The sequence below is a fragment of the Poecilia reticulata genome, chromosome 1, assembly GCF_904066995.2.
Source record: "Poecilia reticulata chromosome 1, P_reticulata-male-v2, whole genome shotgun sequence".
Classification (NCBI taxonomy): Eukaryota; Metazoa; Chordata; class Actinopteri; order Cyprinodontiformes; family Poeciliidae; genus Poecilia; species Poecilia reticulata.
In genome coordinates this window covers 29,377,103-29,397,493 of record NC_088830.1, presented here as the reverse complement: position 1 = coordinate 29,397,493, position 20,391 = coordinate 29,377,103, and the positions used below count along the sequence as shown (strand labels likewise).

Below are 20,391 nucleotides of genomic sequence, written 5' to 3'. Positions count from 1 at the left end.
TGATCTGGTTCGAAAAAACCTAAACATTACAATGAAAATACAAAAGCATCAATTTACTAAATAAATCCACAGCCAACAGAAATCACATTTTAATAACAAGCTGCAAGCTGTGGTGCTTTGTCTTCGCAATTGAGTGGTTTCAGCTGAATCTCTTCATCTTTGTCTCCCTCTGCATCGCTTTGTATGTGCCTGTAAAGAAAATAAGAGCAAAGACAAAGTGAGACTTAAGATAAGAAAAGCTAATATGATGCATAAAGGTAAATTCTCCTGCACAGCTCTGTAATCGTAATTTTTTTATGGGTCACAAAAATATAATTAATCTATGTAAAATGAAAAAAGTATGTTTTTGTCTTAATCTTTATTTCACACTGAAATGATGTAATATTTGTAAGGAAAAGGCATTTATGAGTTCAGCAGGAGATTCAACAATTTATGGATTTTTATTTGATTGATTTTATTTATTTTTTTTGAGAAACTAAACTCCAAATTATTCTCAGAAAACCTTCCTACTCTTAGATTTTTCTGTAGAGTACACCAAAATTTGAAAGAAAATACTTTAAGGAACAAAATACACCAGAGGTCTGAAAGGTCAACAAGCCACCTGACATTTACAAAATCAAGCAAAATTTGGGGTCAATCAACTGAGCTATAAATATTTCAGCTCCCCAAACCAGCAAAAATAATAATAGTAAAATTTAATTATATCAATTATGCTTGATTTTGTTAATCTTGGAGCTGGGGGACAAGTTATTCTTTAGTGACCTCTGGAAACATTTTTTTTATTATAATGGCACAAATGAAAATCACAAGCCTGCACGAATGTAGCGCAGTTGATTGACGCCATATTTCAATCAGCTGTGGACAAATGCATACCTTCCCTCCTCAACGTCGAGAATATTTTCTGGCAGATTGATGTTTAGCGTTTCTGGAAGGAGAAAAACTAAGCCCCCACTGATGATTCCAGTGCCAGCGAAGATCACAGGAGGCAGAAGAAGCCAAACATCTTCCAGTAGCATGACCATTGGAGCTAAAGAACCTCCCAACCGACAGAGACAGGAGGTGTAGCCTAAACCACATTGCCTTCACACAAAAAAGAAAAAAAGGAGTTGTGAATTGCTTTTCTGACTAAATCTCACTTAATTTGTACTGCCACAAAGCTCACAGTATTTTTTTGACCTTACACAGATATGAACTAAACTTTGACCTGTCAGGATCATTCCAAGAATGACTGAATACAGTGTAAAGTGCTTCAGAGTCCTCTGGACTTGATAAAGCACGGTAGTATGCATGTAGGCTACATGTCAGTCTTATCTAGCAGATAAAAGCTACATTAGCTAAGCTAACTTTGCTAGTTTGTCAGTAAACACAGATTTTTATCATAGTATTACACAAAGGTGGGTAGAGTACCAACATTTTTAATCGAGTAATACTTGTAATGTACTTATATTGTTAGGTCAGATAGGAACGAGGTGAGAGCTAGTTCTAAGCTTGTGGCATTTTTATTGTTGACATAGCAACTGCCATGACAGTTAATTATGGAAAGTAACAGTTAAGGATACCTAAAAGATGGCAGTCAGCTAATAGTGACTATGTACACTAAAGGTTTGGGTTGTAGGCTTAGGATGACAGGAGTTTACCTGAGTACAGTTGGATAGAGTTCAGTTGAGTAGAGGAATGCTGTGGTAAATGCTGCCTCAGAGAAACCTTTTGCCACCACAGCAATGCATGTTCGAATCACAGAGTACTCTAAAAGGAAAAAGTCACATTTCTGAACATATCCATGCACAGGTATTTATCCAGATTTTTTTTTCTATATGTCAAAGACGAACAAATAAGTAAATAAATTAACCTAAAGGTATGACAGTGTTTATTCCAATCAGCGCTCCTGTTATGATGAGAAACCATGCCTGGCCATTCCGACGGCCAATTACATCCAGGATGAAAAAAGTGAAGATTTTGGCTGGGATTTCAATAGCACCATAGATGAACTGAGTGAGGTAGATGCTGACGCCGAATCCTGAGATCTTGAAACTGATCCCATAGTAGAGGAAGGAAACAGCAAACCTGAAAATACAGATAAAGACAGATTTTATTGTCATTCAGATGTACATTTTTTTTGTTGTTGTTTTTTATTGGCTCTAGTGGCTTTTATTTGATAGTTAGTTGACAGGAAAGTGGGTAATGAGAGAAGGGGAAGACATGCGGCAAAGGTCTCAAGGCCAGGAATCGAACCAGCGACAGCCACGTCGAGGACTGAGGCCTCCATTTGTGGACTGTGCTTAACCCCTGCTCCACCACAGCACACACAAATGTACATTTTGAGCAACATTTTGGTGCAAGGCTCCAGTAATGCTAAAATAAATAAGTAATTTAGTAACCTGGTTAAGATAGAACCTTACAGAAACCTGCACCACAGACAGCAGCAGTACTACTAGTTGTAGTAGTAGTAGTAGTTGTAGTTTTAAAGGTTGATTTAGTACCAGGACAGCCCAGAGAGGAAAGTGATCTTCCTTAGCTGAGGGGTTCTGATCAGGTCCAGATAAGTGTGGTTCTTCTCTGCCACTTCAGTGACGGTTACCTTCCTTAGAACCTGAAACAGCAACAGAGTTGATCATCGATTTGTCTGATTATCAGTTGATTTATTCAGGTAGAACATTTCAAGTTTAGCTAACTTTGAAACGAGAATATCAAGTTGAATCAAGCTTTACACACATACACAGATTAATAATTTAATTTCATTGTTTTTTACACCTATCAATATCTGCTTCATATATTTGTTACACTTAATTTGCTTAATTTCTTTTTTTCAAAACTGATCTACATATGCTTTTAAAAGGGAAGTATGTGTTCTCCAGGCACATAATGCCATTTTATAGCACAATCAAGTAACTGTTACTTTCAGTTTTTATATAAATGCTACATATATCAAACATGACTTGATTTCGTAATTTGACACCTTGAAATTGAGCTTCTGTCTCTTTAAGAAGCCCCTAATCTCTCTGATACTTCGCCTTCAGCACGTTATGAAAATAATGCTTGTCATTGTATGTTTACAACCGTTCTTATGAAAGTTAGACTGAGAAATAGTTGGTGTGATAAGCTCTGCAGATGCGTAGTTCCATCAGAAGTTTGCTAACTGCTGCTACTGCTAGTTTGAAGGAGCTGTGTGGGGAAAGTGTGAGGAAGGGTTGCTTTGTAAGAGCAACATTTAGGCACACTGAGTGGTTGTAATGGGAGATTCAAGGATTTCTCAAATATGCATGAAAGAATCAAATCAACACTCCAGTTATGTTTTTGATGAGGGAATAACATTATGACATAAAGCAAGAAAAGTAGATCTTTACCTCAGTGTCCAGTTTGGTTGTGCGTTGATCGGTCCCGTTCATTTTAGCACATCGAACCAAATACTTTTTTGCTTCCTCTGTCCTGCCGTTAGCCAACAACCAGCGAGCGGACTCGGGCAGCCACCTGAAGGAAAAAGGAGAATACTGCCTCTAATTCTTATTGAAACCAAAACTACAACTGCTAAGGAGAAGAACAAAATATCGCACCAACAACAGATGATGGTAACAGCGCAGGGAACAGTCACTGCCAGCGTTAGATGCCTCCAGTCTCGTATGAAATAGGCAAGTAGAGCCAGAAGAATGTTTCCAGCGCTCCACGACAAACTCATAATGGTTCCCGTAAAGGTGCGGTGCTTTATATCTGTCCACTCAATACCTTAGCATGTAGATAAATAATGGACAAATTAAATTTAGGACTGAGAAACTCTATAATTATCTTAATACCCATAAAACATGACCAAATAAATGATTTAAAAAAATTATTTTAATTATTTGAATAAAACTGTTAATGCTATTTACTTACACAAATTAGCTTGTGTAAGTAAAACAACATTTAGAGTTTGTATTTAAAGCCTGTATATTTATTTGATGTGAAATGGCGTTGTTACCAAGGACTATTACGATAATCGACAGCCCACTGAGGGATAAGCCGGAGAGCGCTCTGGAAATAGCAAACATGATGTAGGATGTAGACAAGGCAGCGGTAGCTCCAAACAAGGTGGAGGCAATTAAAGCCACCACAAGCAGGGACTTTCGACCAAGCCTGCAACACACACAGAACATAAAACACAAGTTATTATCAGGAGTAGCAACAAGTTTGAATTGTATTCTTTTTTCAAACCTTATTCAACAGAGATTCAGGTTCATTTATGTAGTGGATTTAAGTAATAACTGCAACATTATCCAAAGTGGTCAAAGTAGAATGACATGAAAGTACAGGAAAGTAAATAAAAACAGAAGACAATATGCTATAAAAGAGTAAGTTTCAGTGCTACCTTGTGCTTTAAAATCAGATTAAAACTATTCAAGAATATTGTTTCTCAACATAATAAATTAGACCTGCAGCTTAACGTTTCTCCTCAGCAACGCGCATCAAAAGCATGACAGTGAAATTTATAGACAGTGAAATTGTCTATAAAAACAGACAGAACAGAACGTGTTTCTCAATAAACTGGTACTTTCTTGTTTGCAACAAGATGCTGCAAGTTTCAAGATACAACCATTGCTGCAAACTCATCCTAAAGCAACATCAGCTACTTTGCAACAGTTTGATGTTAGGGGGTGGTCATCATAAAGAAGACACCAAAACCACTGTACCCATTACTGCTGTACAGGAGTAATATCAATAACAGGATTCTTTGTTTAATGAGACTTTCACAAGCTCACAGAGGTCTTCACATGCATCTGTTGGTCATGCACCAGAGGTTTCTGTAGTTGTAGACAAACTAACACAAGTTTCTGATAAAAAAAAAACCCAGTACAACTAATTAGAAATGACCAACAGCTAATAGTATTTCCACTGTACTGTTGACTGAACCATTGACCAGCATCTCCACACATAAATGCAACTCTTTACTTAAAATCATGGCTTTGTTCTGCTGGATCATTGTGTGATAACATACTGCAGCTAAGTGAAGACAGAACATTAAATTTTGGTTGTGAACAACTTTGAATCGAGGAGTCAGTTATATTTTTATATAGTATTTTTTTTCGATTTCTTATTTTGTTTGTTTTATCTTTTCACTATGGACTTCTTATGTGTCATGCAAAACCTGCAAAACAACTTATCAAAATACTCATATATATATATATATATATAGAAATAATTTAATGTATTCCAATTAAGTTGGATTAGGGCTGAAATAGATTAATCGTGATTAATCAATTATTGATATAATCATGAACTGAATTAGTAATCGATTAATCGTTAATTGGAGAATACAGAGTGAAAAACAGGCAATTTACTGAAAAAAACTGTAATTGTGATAGATAGATAGATAGATAGATAGATAGATAGATAGATAGATAGATAGATAGATAGATAGATAGATAGATAGATAGATAGATAGATAGATAGATAGATAGATGTGCACATCGAAAGCTTCTTTTTCTACACCTCAACCACATTACAAGTAAACTCAGCATGTCCAAAATAGACAGAAATAAAACAGTTAGTGTATTTCTGGTCATGTGGATCCAGTTTTGTAATCACTGGTATTAGGTAACTGACATTTAGTTGTTTGATTCTTAAGGCACAGCCACGTGTGCAGTAGGGGTTGCACCAATTAGTCGACTATCGACTAGTCAATTCTTTTCTCTGCAATTACTTTTTTCTGGGCCAGTAGACTAGTCGCAATCACGTGACAAAACAGATTTGTCCAAGGAAATGAAAGAAGATGGACTAGGTGAGTTCGTCAGAAAGCTCAAATTGTATAAAAATGTAAATAATTTAACAAAGAGAAACTGTAAATTACAGCATAGGCTCCCGCAATAGGGGCGTAGCGCGGCGAGATGGTTAGCGCGGCGCCCCGCATATAGAGACTTTAGCCCGCGGTAGTCTGGAGTCCGACTCCCGTCCTCCATTCGCTGGGCCCAGGCTTCTTTACGCTCTCTCTGCCCCCTTACAGTCAGATTGCTGTCAAATAAACTAGTGCCGAAAAAATCCTTAAAAAAAGAAAGAAAAAACGACTACCGGAATGATGTCGGGGTTTTTTATCCCTCAACTACTCCCAACTGATCAACGTCACCCTGCGTATTGAAGCTTCTAACCTGGCAGCTTTACGCTCTTATAAAAATATGGTTTGACAACATCTTGAAACTAAGTCCAAATTTCATCCTGAGGATCTGACAGAGGCGATCTCTGCCGCCGTCTGCATCATGTCGGTTCAGAGAGCCGCTGCTGAGTCAGCAGAGCGGAAAAGCAGCAGGTGGTTTCGTTGAATTCAACTGTAACCAAACGGGATCCGTTCATAATACGTTTGGTTTGTGATGTTCCAAAAGCGCTTTGTGGTCAGTGTGATAATTTGACTCCTATACGAGTAACTATCCAGAGATCATCAATACCAGCCGGTGTTTGGAAAAAAAAAAAAAAAGAAGTCAGACCCGACTTTATGCAACGAACTTTTCTCACGAAGAATGATCTGTTTATTGGTCTTTTAATTCTGCATAAAAGACTTAGTAAAAGCGGGAGAAGGGGAGGGGGTGTCAATATTAGCCGTGAAAATAGCTGATAAAGCCTCCTAGTTGTGAAGCATTTTGCGCTTACGTCGCGATGACGTCACCGCGACTAGTCGACATCGTCTCTACTATTATGATATAGTCAACCTTAAAAAATATGTAGTCGTTCAACCCCTAATGTTCACCCATACACTCATAATGCTGTTTGATTAGCAAAGAGGCAGCTGACATGTCTTGAACAAAAGCCGCTACACAAAACACATGACAGCTGTGTGGAATTGCAATTTTTTATTGCTTGGATGGCATTTCAAGTAAAGATATTTGATTTAACACACGCATATACACCAATTAATTAATTTTCTGCTACAGTCTTCTTTACACTAAAACCTCAGTTTTGTAATATGACTGATAAGATCATGTTTCATACACCGTGTTTACTTAGAGTGCTCTGATTTCTGTGGACTGTATGCAATGCACCTGATTCATCCCTCATTTTTCCACTAACAGTGGGATAGTATTGTCACTTTCCTTTTGAGCTTTTGCCTTAGTTTTTTATTTCTAGATTCCTCTCTTTTTTTATTATATCATACAATAGAAAATACTTTATTGTCCCCTTGGGAAAGTCTGGCCTCAAAAGGCCTGTGCATAATTGATATATAAATGAAAATAAATACAAATCTTTTGATCAAAATGATCTCAAAGTTTAAAAAATGTCCTAAAATGTCATTCTGCTGGACTTCAAAATCCAAAAAGAAGGAAAAAGGACAACAAAAAAGAGAACACAAATAATTGAGAATTACATTTGAAATAAATATGGTTATTAGCTCTTTTGCTGACACCTGGAGTAGTTTTGGGAAATGATTTAAAGTGTGAAAAAACTAATGAGTCGGGAATAAAATACATTTAACAGTAATTGTTATCTTGCAGCAAAACGGTTCTGAGTTCAAATGAAGAAACATGAGAAAAAAATTATGTAGAACCTTAATTTTGTTAGTTTTAGCTGAGTGTTGCAAATATTTAAAGTCTGAAGACTGTACTGAAACTGTAATGATGTGCGTAACTAAGTGTTTTGGATTAACTTACTTGTCTGAAAGCTGTCCAAAGACAATGGCTCCAAACATCACTCCAAGAAAGAAGTAGGTGACAAGTGCTTGATTCAGTTGCTTGTCGTTACACACCAGATCCCACTGTAAGGAAGCAGAAATGTTTTAAAGTGTGTCACCCAACCTTTCAGTTTCTTAATTCTTTAGGTTTCAAATTAATTTTGATGTCTGATTGCCCCTTCTGTTTGTTGATCTGGGACATAAACAGTCACCTGGTCTGAATGAAGCTGAGGAAAGGTCAAAGGTTATAAAACTGCTGAATTTAAACAGAGTTAAAATAAAGTGATACCAAAAACAAGTATACAGATGCAAAAAAAAAAAACTATAAAAAAACATAAAATAGATTTGGGTCATCTTGCCTTTTCACTTCTTCAGGAATTAAATTTTTTTTTGAAAATATTTTATTGATCCCAAAAATAACATTTTTTTTGCTTTAATTTATATTTTTCAAAGTTTTTCAACGAGTTATTGTACCGACTGAGTGTAGGATCCTGTAGCAGTCCGTATTACAGCGGCATACTAAAGACACTCTGTTATTGTAAGTTTGTCTCATGTAAAAGATGCTAATTCATGACTCGCATTGCCATTTCATCCACTCCTACTTCCATTACTCTTACAAATCTTGACTTTTGATTTAACTGTTTGCCTTAATTAAGAATTTTCATGAATTATGGAGATACATTTCCTCAGAAATAATTACATTTCCATCCACCTATCGCAGAAAACAGGGATTTGAACCCAGGTCTGCAAGACAATAGTGCTAGAATTCAAATCTTATATGTGATTGTGAAAAATATTGTGATTTAAAACATTTTACTACACTTTATTTATGTTTAATGGGATTCTGGTCCCCATTTAAATCAGTTAACAAAATAAATGTAAGTCACATCCTTCTGGTTGATATAATTCATTGAAATGAAACAGTGAATATGTAGAAATCTGCAAAATTCCTTTATAGAACGTTCATGTCCAGTTCATATCTTTAATTGTCCCCCAAAGGGGGACATTTGTTTTGTAGCCAGGCATTTCAAACACCCAAAACAACATAAAAGTCCATGGACGATGTTAAAAACAGAGAAACAGAAGCACCAATTCATCAATAGATAAAATGGAATTTTAATTCATAAATTTGGGGAGCTGATTGGTGTGGATACAAAGGAGATCCTTCATCTGTTGCTTCTAGCGTTAGCTGTGTCTCAATTTTTATATAATTTAATTTAAATCATCAACTAACCAAATCAACTCAAGTTCAATTCTTTCACATTGATTAGTTACCAGCCTTTCCTGTTAACATTAAAACATTTCTTCTGCTGACCTTTTATGAAAGAAATAAGCATTTTTAAAGTTTTAATTGATTCATATTTTACCTCAGAGGCCGTCGTAGAGCTAAATTGTGATTTGTCGTAGGTCCACCCATCGGGACAAATCACAGTCATGTTCTCCTGGCTGAGGTTGCTGGTTTGTGGGGAGCTGTAGACCCTGCAGGAGCTGAGGGAGCCGCCGTCGTCGTGCTGGGGGATCCAGAGGGCCAGAGTCTCAGGGTCGGGGGACCAGGCGCTGTCATTGCTTTTCCCCAGCTTCCTGAGGGAGCAGTGGTGAGGAGGGGTGGAAGAGATGAAGTTGTGCAGGAGAAAGTGGAGGGGAAGAATGGCACGAGGCAGACACAGGATGGACAATATGAAAAACTGAAATCTGGAGAATCCACCGATGTCGTCGAGTATCTCTTCAAACCTCATGTTGACAGGATGGAGAAAAAAGGATCAGGCTGCTCTGCTGATCTACTCGCTGCCTTATATGATCCCTTATTTACAGAGGGGGGGACAGTCAGAGGGAGGGTCTTTTTAGGGAGGTGAGGTCTGCTCTGTTTCTGTCTGCATTAAATGCTCACTTATTCATTATGAACATATTGTATTAATTTATGTTAGTTTATACATGCAGGATTCACTGTTAACAGAAATCCTAAGGATAATTTTAAAGTTTTTACACTTTTATTTAGAAATATTTACCAAATCTGATTTTAATCCAATTATTCAACATTTTTTTGGTTGGTTTTTGCCCCAAAGCAACCTCTACAATCTACTTCTGCAGATCTGCAAAGGTTCTTGAATTAGTTTAGCAGTTTAGCAGAAGACATTCCAAGGAATCAAATACAAATCTATTGGTTTAATATAAGTCATGTAAGAGTGAAACTCTTTCATCAGATTAGGATGTCAGTACAGTGTCTGGTATTATAAGAGGAACTAAAGTCAAATTTCTTGTTTCTGTGCACAAACTTGGTTAATACAGCCAACTTTGATACTTTGCAATAAACTAAGTGCCATAAACATGTCTGCATTTTATAGGACTCTCCTTTTATATCTTTTGGCATTGTCTCAGAGTTCTGTGAAACGCATTCTTTTGCATGTTTTTCACTATTTACCTTTACATTCTTTATTGTTTTGTTCCCATGTTCCACTAACTTCCACACAGACTCATTGTGGTATTCATCAGTCTAGCTGTTTTGATATCCGGATCTTTCATTCTTCCTATACATTCACATGAGTTCCCGTGCTGACAAGGAAATTGACTGAAACGTGAAATTCAATTTGTCAAGTAAATGTAAACGGAAGCACATGACAAATGCTATTCAGGACTTGGTCACAAGTGCAGTGATTTTCAAAGGTACTCAAATAACCCCCTTCCAACAGTTCAAGTAAGTTGAAACCCGCCATGTTCATAATAAAACCATCTCACATTAAATGGGTATGTAGTCATGTAAGAGTGACATTAAATACCTATTTAATGTGAGATTTTACAGCATACAGCTGATAAAGACTGAGCAACAGCAATCTTTATAAGTGCAGCTGATCAGGTCTGAAGCATAATACACATGTTTTTGTAACTATTATTAATTTTTCTATCTTCAAAGACTTTGTGTTGACTACTCAAGGAATTGCTAGTTCAGCGACTGCATAGAGCCCCCGTGCCACTAGGGGGCCCCAAGAGTATATACATGTTATTTATTTATTTATTAACATTGAGTAATACAAACTAAATCTTATTACACATGGAAATACAATTTCTAAATTATGTTTTATAGTTGGTACCTAAATAATAGATATGTTGTTACATCTGGTGGGAAAGATGTCAAACTTGTTAGTTTATTTACTGTAAATTTAGTATGTATCAAATTTTCTGAGTTACAAAAATCAAATGTTTTTTTTCTAGAAAATTTTTGAGATAAATTTCAAAATTTAAGCAGACATTTACTTCTCCATTCAATTATTTTTTATTGTACAATGGCCCTAATACGCTATTGTACTGATCCTTCATTAAATGTAATTGTAAGAGGATGTTCCTAGTAAATAGTTAAAATAAAATAAAATGGTGCTCTTCAATACCATTCTGCACCTCAAAATCCAAATGCTATTTTTTTTAGTTTTCTAATCCTATAAAGTTCAAATCAATAACCAAAATAATATTGGTATAATGTAACCTAATTACAAATGATGCTAATGATAGTATAAATGTTACACATAGAGTAGCTTAGGCATGATAAAGAAGCTGCTATTGAAATGTTGGTATGCGGGGGCAAAATGAAAATCTTGACAAAGGCCCCAAAAAGGCTTGGGTCGCCCCTGTGACTTTTGTTCATTGTCCATTCATTTCTATAGCCTAACTCTGACCAGGATATGCCTAGCCTAAAACCTAACCTAAACTCAATTTGCATTTTCATCATAAAGTAGTATTTGTTGGGAAAATAGGCCTTACAATATGAAAAATGCTAATGTATGAAATCAAATTAAATAAAATAAAATAAGCAGATCTATTTGAAAAATTAAAGACCTGTAGGGATTTATAATTGCCATTATTTTGAAGCTCATAGACCTAAAGAAAACAGCAGCAGCAATGTAACATCTCAAGAAGGTGGAAGGCATGCAGTAGCAGCATATTGAGACTAAAATAGGTAAATCCTGACGCACTGCAGGGGAGAAATTCTTAGATGTGTGGCACTGATATAAATACATCCAAACATTTTCTCCTTCAAAACACACTGCATCTGATCAATTACTCCATTTTACTGGAAATGAGCACTGGCATGTGAATGTCCTCAGAATGAGGGTGAATACCTTATGTCATGTGTTTTATTCAGACGTTTCCTCAGATTCACAGAAAGATGAATTCTACCCATAGCACCGCCAATCACAACAGTGCTTTGAAAATACTAGATTGAGGTATGGCATTTAACTTCCCAATGGGATAAATAAATCAAGCTTTTTGAATTAATCTGAATCAAACATTTCAGAATCTCATGGAGGTTTAAAAAAGAGTCAAGAAATGATCTAACTTTGAGACATCCTGGATTAAGCTCAGTTTATTCAAAAGCTACATATGGCATTGTAGCTTTTCTTTTGAAATTGTGACACTGGACTTTCTTTTTACTTTTTTGCAATGGACTTTTTTTTTCAGATTAATTAAAAAATTTCCACGTTCTTCCTAGCCAATTTTCGACTTTTCAAACAGAAAATTCCACGTTTTTTTTTCTTGTCTTTTTTTTTTTTTTTTAGCAAAAATGTACTCCTCCTTTTTTCTACCTACACTGCCCCCAAAAGGCCGTCATACTGATGTGTGTTTTTAATAAAGTTAACTTACCGAAAAGAAACGGAGAAAAAAAGAGAAATAAGCAGAGAAAGAAAGGAGAGAAGGCACGAATGAAATGTTTACATAGGTCTCTGCTCTCAGACACAGGCCCCGCCCCCTGTTGCGTCATCAAGTGGCATAAGTGTAGTTGTCTAGGTTTTGGCCTGATTTTAAATATGATTCAACGATTGTTGAGTTTTCTTTTAATTTAAATATGCTGAAATGTTTAAATCTAAAATAAGGCAGGTTTTAATTAAAGGTTTCATGCTCTGGTACGGCTTTTCTTCTACCGTAAACACTGTGGCAGAAAAAAAAATGTTCAGGCACATCATCAGTTACCAGCGGCGGCACAACAATGGCGGCCTGCTGAGAAGAAGCAGCTGATTGCTGAAGGTGAGATTGCTTATATCACCACCTAAAATCTGTTTTATTTCCCTGTTTCTCTGGTCCCAAAACCTTTTAGACTTGTGTGCAATATTAGGCATATCAGAAAACCTGGTGTTGTTTATATGTCTCTAAAATATATATATAAAAATACTGAAAAGGTTCTCTTCAATCCAGATCCAAGTTTGTCTTTTTATTGAAAATGTTTTTTAAATCCTCACAACGTTCTTTACATCGTGTTTTATACGTTAAATATAAAAGGTTTAGATTAGTTCGGAAATTAAATTTGCTCCATTGTACAGAAGAAATATTCCCATTGCATAAAGTAGATAACCATTGGTCAGAATATTCCTCAAATGTTTATCAATTCAGTTAAAACAGGAAAATATTTGAATGTTTAATGTATGTAAGACCAAGAACACTGCATCTTACCTTTCGAAAGCATGATAAATTTGCGGTTATTTCGTACTTTTACACAGCACAGTTGTATTACTTGATGCTACTCTTGTAGTGAAGTACCCTTTTATTATTAATTTCCCTTCGGAATTAAAGTATTTTTGAATTTGAATTTTGATAATAGGGGGTTGGATTAATGTATTGTAGAGCAGTATGACTGAATTTTAAAACTGTTTTTATCAACACTGCGATAACCGCCATTAAATATATAAATATTATGATATTATTAGATTCAATGAGCTAGAATTGGGGTACAACACATATATATATACCACCATATCATCCCTTCCCTTATAAAAGGTTTATTCTCAGTAACCTTTGTGTCTGTATGTTTTATTTGTAGCTTTAGGGCAGCAGTGTTGAGTCAGACTGAATTGATAGTTTAATGTTGATTTAATATGTTTAATGTATGACTCTTTGCTTCATCTGGACGTCAGCTTTGTTTGCTTTCATCATCCTTGTCAGTCATGGGTCTGCGGACGTTCTGGAATAACTACAAAGTCCTGATAGTGATGGGCACAAGTCTGGGACTGATTCACTTGGGCTGGTACAACTTGAAGACAAACCCAGCTATCCACAACAAAGAGGAGTACATTCCTGAGCCTGGCATTGTTGCATACGTCTCACCTCCTTCTGCTGCTGCTCCTCCTCCAGCCAAAAGCAAGTAATGCACTAAGGTATGTGGCTGCAACATAATTTTGCTCTCTTTACACAGTTCCTTGTTTGTCCTCTAGATGGCCCAGGCAGCTAAGGTAGATATTAAAGGGGACCTATTATGCAAAATTCACATTTTGCAAACTTTTTGTACTTCCATTTAGGTCTCAACTGTTTCTATATACAGCCCAAGCACTTAAAAAAACACTCAGCCATTTTTTTGGCATTATTGCTTTTTTGGTGTCTGGAAAATGAACCGTTTCAAAAACCTTCCAAATGTAAAGTCACAAATCGGCAGGCACTGCCTGTCACCTAGCAACTTCAGTGAAGCCCAGGTCGTTACCTAGCAACCCTAGCTCACCTCTGGCACCTTTGCTCAGCTAGTCTTAATGTGAACGATTAAGGATGATTTTGTGTGAAACATGTAACAAACATGTTTTGAACAGCTTATTCTGTTCTGACCTGTTCAATGAAAACATAATAGGTCACCTTTAAAGACAAATCTGCATGAAATTTTAAATTAAAGCTTATTGTGGACATAAGTTCAAATCTAGTTTTGCTCTTCAAATAGGTGAAAAGTTCATTAGTCAGATTGTTAGAAAGCTAAAAATGTTTCTGTCCTGATTTACAGGAGCCAACAGAACCCTGAATATATCAGGTTTTCAGGGAGTTTGTTCCAGAGCTGATGAGCTGCCTCACATTATTTAGTTCAGGTCCTGGTAACACTTCAGTAATCTAGTCTGGTAATTGGCTAGCTACTTGGAAATGGAAATGTTTCTAATTGGCTAGCTACTTGGAAATGTATTTGGACCAAGACAGTTTAGTTCTCGAGAGACCAGAAGCAGCATTTTAAAATCTGTTTGACAAAAAGGGAGCCAGTGCAGTGTATTAAGTGTTGGTTAGTAAAAACCGATGCTGTATCCTTACTTTGAGTCTTGCAATGTTTAAAGACGTTAACCTTTTAGTAACAGACTTTATCAAAACTACCTTCACTGTCCAACCAAACACCAATATTTAATTAAAAGATATAAATCTGGAAGTCCTGAAACTCTCTTTCTGCCTTTCAGGGAGTCACAATGAAGTCTCAGAGCTGGCTGCGTAAGAACTGGCTGTGGACGGCTGGGGGCGCATTTGTTCTGATTCATCTGAGCACGTGGGTCTTACAGAAAGCGACGAAGAGCAGCGTTCGCTCTGAGGTGGAGCTCAGACAGAAAACTGTGGAAGGGAAGACGGAATGATTTCTGGACACGCCGCTGTGAGAGCGGCACCATCTCTTCTCTTCTTTCAGGATTTGAGTTGTGAATATTGGCAAAGATGCACAACAACATGATCTTATGTGTTTAAAAATTGATTTTTTCTTTAGTTCATCAACTGGAGTAAAGGGAGCGACTCATCTGTTATGTACATTTTTCAGTAAAAATATCCTTGGAAAGTTATTTATGTTTTAATCACTTGCTTTAAATATGTTTTATTTTGTACCATACTCGTTTTCCTGGGACCTACAATCAAAACATCATGTACATCTATAAACAAACATATCAATGACAAATGGACTCATTTCATAGTCGGATCATTTCACCCGTTCACCAACTCATTTTGTATCCATTTATTACCTCTATAAACCAACTAACTTTTAAGACAACAGATAAAAGAAAAATAATCCTAAAAAGCTCTTGATGGTGAACATTCTATTTTAGTCACATTTCAAGAGTGTGTGGAATATAGCGAAACGTAAAAACAAACAAAATTAGTTCTCAAAGTTGACCAAAAACATCCAGCATCAAAACAGTTGGGTAAAAAATTACCAAAATTGCTGGAGAATAGAAAAAAAAGATTAATAGCTTACACATCTTCATAAAAACAGTAAATTAAAAAAAATTTCTAACTGAAAAATATATATTTTTTATTCCATCTTTATTTGGGTAAATATCTTTGAGATGCCTCATTTTCGAATGCATCCTTTTAAAATGGACACATCAGTACAATTAATGCAGTAAATATCAAAACTGATCCAGCGGTGTTTTTTTATTGTCTAGTTGTTTAAAACTCTTTGGTTTAATTATGCTACTATGGCTCCTGTTAATATGATAGATTGTGTCACACTAAAAGAACCCTAAATGTAATAAAAACATGAGGAGGCTGTAGTTGCTCTGATTATGTCATATATAGGTATTTAGATATACTTTTAGAAAGCTATATACTGATTTATAAATGAAAATATGCCTATGGCCACTTTTGTCTCTGGTTTTATTACATAGATCAGCTTCCGAACTGCTGGCACATAACAGCCATGACACGTCATAAAGTCATAAAACAACTGTCTTCAGTCAGAGGCCTCTTCAGATTCGCTGAAAGATTGACTGCTACAGGAGATCATTCCTGCTCACCCCATTGCCATCCACGAGGACTGTTGTGGATTGGACATAATTTACATTCCCTATGGGATAAATAAAATACTCGAATAAGCAGGCAGGTGAGCGGAGCATTTAAAGTACTGAGGAAATCCTTTACTATTTTTACATGTAAAAAAAGCATTTATACATCTGACACAATCTCCAAACACGCTTTTAGTATTTTTTATGAACATATTCATGAATCCCATCATCTTTGATCACAAAAAAGAGCTTTTACAGAACAAGTTCACCTGATGTGAGGAACCAACAGCATCAGTACACTGAAATGAGTCTCTACAGCCGTGCTGATCTAACATTTCTCAGAGGATCGCTCTTCAACACTTCTCAGGAGGAAAAAGGCTTTTTGTTGTGTAGCTGTTTCTCGGGAAGCTTCCTGCGGTCTTTTCCTGCGTTCCTCTTCCGTTTCTTGCTAAGGAAGTTCTCCAGTTTGCCGCTCTTCTTCAGTTCCTGATACTTTTCGGCCAGCTGCAGCTTCTTCTTTTCCGCTGAGGAGAGAAATAAAGCAGAGGAATGTTTTACCAACGAGTTTTAGCTTTTATGAAACCAATCAGGTCTACATCTAGTCCAGATATTTGAAAAACCGAAGAGATTTTTATGCGATTTGTCCTTTTACCCACACGTAAACTCTATTTTTACACGTAAACTCTATTAAAAACAGAGTTTACGTAATGCCACAGACGTGATCAAAATCAATAGATGATACGTCTTGTACAATATTCGATAATTTCACTGAACTTTCATCCAGAACCGCACAGCATTCTGGGAGATGTAGGCAAAGGAAACGCTTTAAGCCGTTCAGCTTCTCACGACTAGCTAAGCAAAATTAATGGCATCAACTCACTCACTCTTTGGTTACCTAGCAACAACCTGTTGAGTAAGAACCACTGGGCCTCATAGCTGCTGAAAAATAAACGGTGTGGAGTGAAAACTGGATAAAACAGGGAATGTCACGACACTAGTGTGGCAGTAGTTCAGATATTTAAAAACAAAAAAATTAATAATTATCGATATCGACTGATATGAAATGCTTATATCATGATATGTTTTTCAGCCATGTCATCCAGCCCTACTTTATATTCTAACACAGTATTTAAAAGTAGTTCAGCTTCTCTGTCTGACACAGATCCTTTGTGTACGATAATACTTTTTTAAAACAACGCGAATGTGAAAGCACAAGATGTGTGAGGGACAGGAAACAGAACTCTGAAGACGAGCGGGTCTGGTGTTGGACTTGCGCTTACATTTCTTGAGGAAAAATGGCCGTTCTCCCCGACTGGCTCGCTCTCGCTGCTGCTTCTTGAACTGCAGCTCTCTCTCTCTCTGCTGCTCCTGGATCAATCTCACTCGCTCCTGGTTATCCTGTACAAACACATGGAAATTTAAAGGCTGATTATCATTTGCACTGGGAGCTTAATCCAAAAACAATTATTGATAAAAGAAAAGCCCTCTAAGCCAGGTGTATTAAAGTCAAGGCCCAGGGGCCAAATTTGGCCCATCTTAGCTTTTTGTGTGGCCCTGTCAAAAAAGATGCATAAAGAGAACCTTAAATATTATTTAATAATCAAATGAAAGCAGGTTTTAACTGTATACTGCCAAAGAACACAGAAATTTATGCACGAACAGACTGCTACACTTTTTAACGGTAATTCATAATTGTGAATTTATTGGGAAATTTCAACTAAAATGGTCAAAAGCATTTTGTTTAAATGATGGTAACTTTCTTATTTCTACTACTCTGCTGCCTTAAATAGTAATGTAATGACTAGCATAAATTATTAAATTATTAGTATTAATTTAATATTACTTAATTTTAAATAACTTTATTGAATGCAGAAAAATATTTATTAATATTTTTTTTACAAAATATTGCAGAATTAAATTTACAGACAAATGTCACATTCTTACCAATCTCTTCAGCAGGAACTGCAGCTTCTCCTTCTTGTGGTCAGTCTTTGTCTTCTTTAGCTGCTTCTTAATGACCTGCAGGGACAGACTGCATGTCACACTTTCTACATAGACAGACTTTTCATGGCACCTGATGCTGGTTTTCTCACCTCTTTCTCTTTGTGTTTGAGGTCAGTAATAAACTTGTACGTCTTTTCAAATATCTCTGGTTTGTATTCTCCTGACAGGCTGTCAAATCGAGGATCTCTCCTGGTCTGCAGCACAAAAAAAAACATGAATATTTTCATGCAAACAGAAGATTTGTGGTTTTGTCAGTGCTGGTTTTACTCACTGATTTCTTGGCAGGAATGACCTGACGTAGGAAGGACGGTGGAGTCTTTGCTGAAATTTCCATTGGTCTAAAATTGAAATACACTGGATCAGGAGAGAGCCGTTGCATTTCTTCTAGATTTTGGATTAATTAGGATGATTTGGAAGAACAGACCTGTTTTTGTTCAGCCGTTTCTTACTGCTGACAGGTCGGCATTTTTTGTTGTTGAATGCGACCTCATTGAATGCTTTATTTCCCACTTGTTGCTGCAGCTTAATGACATCCTCAAAGGGCATGTTGGACAGTTCTGCATAGGAAGAAAACATCACGAAATGCATCATAATGAGGATTTTTACTGAGTGAGAAACAAAACTAAACTACAGTTAAAACCAAAATAAATCATAACTAGTTCTGTAACATTAAATTTTACTGTCTGATAAATTCTTCCAGTAATTATGATGAGAAATTATAATATTGTTTTGAGACAATTTTGAAGTAATATATAATTTATTGATTATAGCATAATAATACAAGCTTGGCCTCTCAAAATAACCTTTCTTTAATTTTGTAAACACACAACACTGGAACTGGAAGATATTTTAAATATCCAAAATAAAACAGACACAAAAACAACAACAAAAAAGCACAATAATAAAAACCATATTTAAATGGATGCTCTGAAAACTAATAGTCATCAGAATGAAAATTATCAAGCTCATTTTTATTTATCGATTAATTTTTTTATTACATATTTTCAAGTCTCCAAAAACATTGTTTTCGGTAGGAAAATATGTTTCAACGTAAAAAGAGAAGTAATTTTGAAAGGAGTTTGTTTTTACTTAGATTTAAGTAAAAAAATAAAAAAATAGCATCATAGCAAAAAAAAATGGTTCTCATTAGACAATGGAAAAAGCTTTATTGGCATTACAATAAAGCAACAGTGTCACCAATATCCAAAATAAATCAGGACAAGCAAAAGCAAATAAAACGGAAATTAAAACCAATGACAATTGAAACCATAAATAAAACATGTGTCTCTGGACACAAAATTGCCCTTCAAAAAATATAAATCATCAGCCAGGAAATTATTGAGCTAATTTTATTTTTTATGGGATTAATTGATTATTTATATTGCCACGGGCATAATGGAAAGCCAGTACAACAGTTTATAATAAATTGGTAGCTGGATCAGCAATAAAGCCATCAGGGATGTGAACTGATACCGAAAAATACTTGACCAATCAGAACTCAGATCTCATCTATCTGGCCAATCAAAACTCATGTCATGTATAGCTCGGCACAGTCCCTCACCTTTCCTAATGCGTTCCTCTGTTTGCAACTTTGTGCCATCACCAGTATGGTCCTCCTCTGCCTCTTCATCATCATCATCATCATCATCATCTTCCTCTGCATTAGTGTCCTCTTCTTCTTCTAGATCTTCTTCTTCATCATCTTCTTCATCATTACTCTTCCCCTCCGATACCTCTTCTTCGCTGTCCCCAGAGTCTTCCTCAGCCCCGTCACCTGATTGGTTTTGATCTTCATCATCGTGTCCACTTAACCGCAGCTCCTCTGCCTCCCCTCCTCTTAGGGTAAACAGAGAGACCTTCTTCTCCACATCAGAGTCTTCCTCTTCGCTGCAACTTACAGTCGTCTTCCTCTTCCGCTCCGCTTCCTGCCGCTGTTTCTCTCTTCTCCTCATCTTCAGTTTCTTCTTCGACAAAAGGCAGAACCAAGAAAAATAAAGACACTGTCAACAGAACCCTGACCCACAGCTGTTTTACCACGTGGTTGAAAACCCGGAAGTAATACAGACTTTTCTTCTTTTCCGGTGGCAAACGGCATATTTTAACGGGGCATCATCACTGCCACCTTCTGTTCGGGATGACTGCGCATACGTACGACTGATTATTAGAGTCGGACTAAGAAAAAATAAATCAATAATAAGGCCGTAGGACAGTGAAATAGAAATAAAACTAGAAGAAACACATAATATTGCGAGAATAAATTTGTAATTATATGAG

General features: G+C 36.3%; 4 protein-coding genes and 1 long non-coding RNA gene across 6 annotated transcripts; 3 read left to right on the top strand and 2 right to left on the bottom strand.

The window, feature by feature from the left end:
* Positions 1 to 76: 76 nt before the first annotated feature.
* Positions 77 to 9,447, bottom strand: slc22a7a (solute carrier family 22 member 7a). Its single transcript, XM_008419588.3, has 10 exons — positions 8,992 to 9,447; positions 7,605 to 7,708; positions 3,953 to 4,107; positions 3,552 to 3,720; positions 3,345 to 3,468; positions 2,481 to 2,590; positions 1,850 to 2,064; positions 1,638 to 1,746; positions 874 to 1,080; positions 77 to 189 (listed from the first exon to the last, which is right to left on the bottom strand). Exons 1-10 carry the CDS (start codon positions 9,358 to 9,360, stop codon positions 90 to 92), a joined length of 1,662 nt encoding a protein of 553 aa, XP_008417810.2. The 5' UTR covers positions 9,361 to 9,447; the 3' UTR covers positions 77 to 89.
* Positions 5,628 to 9,206, top strand: LOC145552862 (uncharacterized). The gene is made up of 2 exons (XR_014088982.1): positions 5,628 to 5,749; positions 9,032 to 9,206. It is a non-coding gene; the product is annotated as an uncharacterized LOC145552862 (long non-coding RNA).
* Positions 9,448 to 12,514: 3,067 nt separating the features above from the next.
* Positions 12,515 to 15,174, top strand: LOC145552852 (uncharacterized). 2 transcript variants are annotated; one of them, XM_081610890.1, is made up of 3 exons: positions 12,515 to 12,637; positions 13,550 to 13,761; positions 14,806 to 15,174. In XM_081610890.1, the coding sequence occupies exon 2, from the start codon at positions 13,552 to 13,554 to the stop codon at positions 13,750 to 13,752; it is 201 nt and encodes a 66-aa protein (XP_081467016.1). In that variant the 5' UTR covers positions 12,515 to 12,637; positions 13,550 to 13,551; the 3' UTR covers positions 13,753 to 13,761; positions 14,806 to 15,174. The 2 variants fall into 2 exon arrangements, with proteins under 2 accessions (XP_081467016.1, XP_081467022.1); XM_081610896.1 differs by lacking the exon at positions 14,806 to 15,174 and having other exon boundaries at positions 12,535 to 12,637; positions 13,522 to 13,752.
* Positions 14,815 to 15,174, top strand: LOC145552859 (uncharacterized). The gene has a single exon (XM_081610900.1). It carries the CDS (start codon positions 14,815 to 14,817, stop codon positions 14,974 to 14,976), a length of 162 nt encoding a protein of 53 aa, XP_081467026.1. The 3' UTR covers positions 14,977 to 15,174.
* Positions 15,175 to 16,223: 1,049 nt separating this feature from the next.
* rrp36 (ribosomal RNA processing 36) lies at positions 16,224 to 20,339 on the bottom strand. Its single transcript, XM_008419575.3, has 7 exons — positions 19,679 to 20,339; positions 18,542 to 18,674; positions 18,389 to 18,455; positions 18,207 to 18,311; positions 18,058 to 18,132; positions 17,394 to 17,511; positions 16,224 to 16,637 (listed from the first exon to the last, which is right to left on the bottom strand). The coding sequence occupies exons 1-7, from the start codon at positions 20,067 to 20,069 to the stop codon at positions 16,477 to 16,479; spliced, it is 1,050 nt and encodes a 349-aa protein (XP_008417797.2). The 5' UTR covers positions 20,070 to 20,339; the 3' UTR covers positions 16,224 to 16,476.
* Between the last annotated feature and the right edge of the window lie 52 nt (positions 20,340 to 20,391).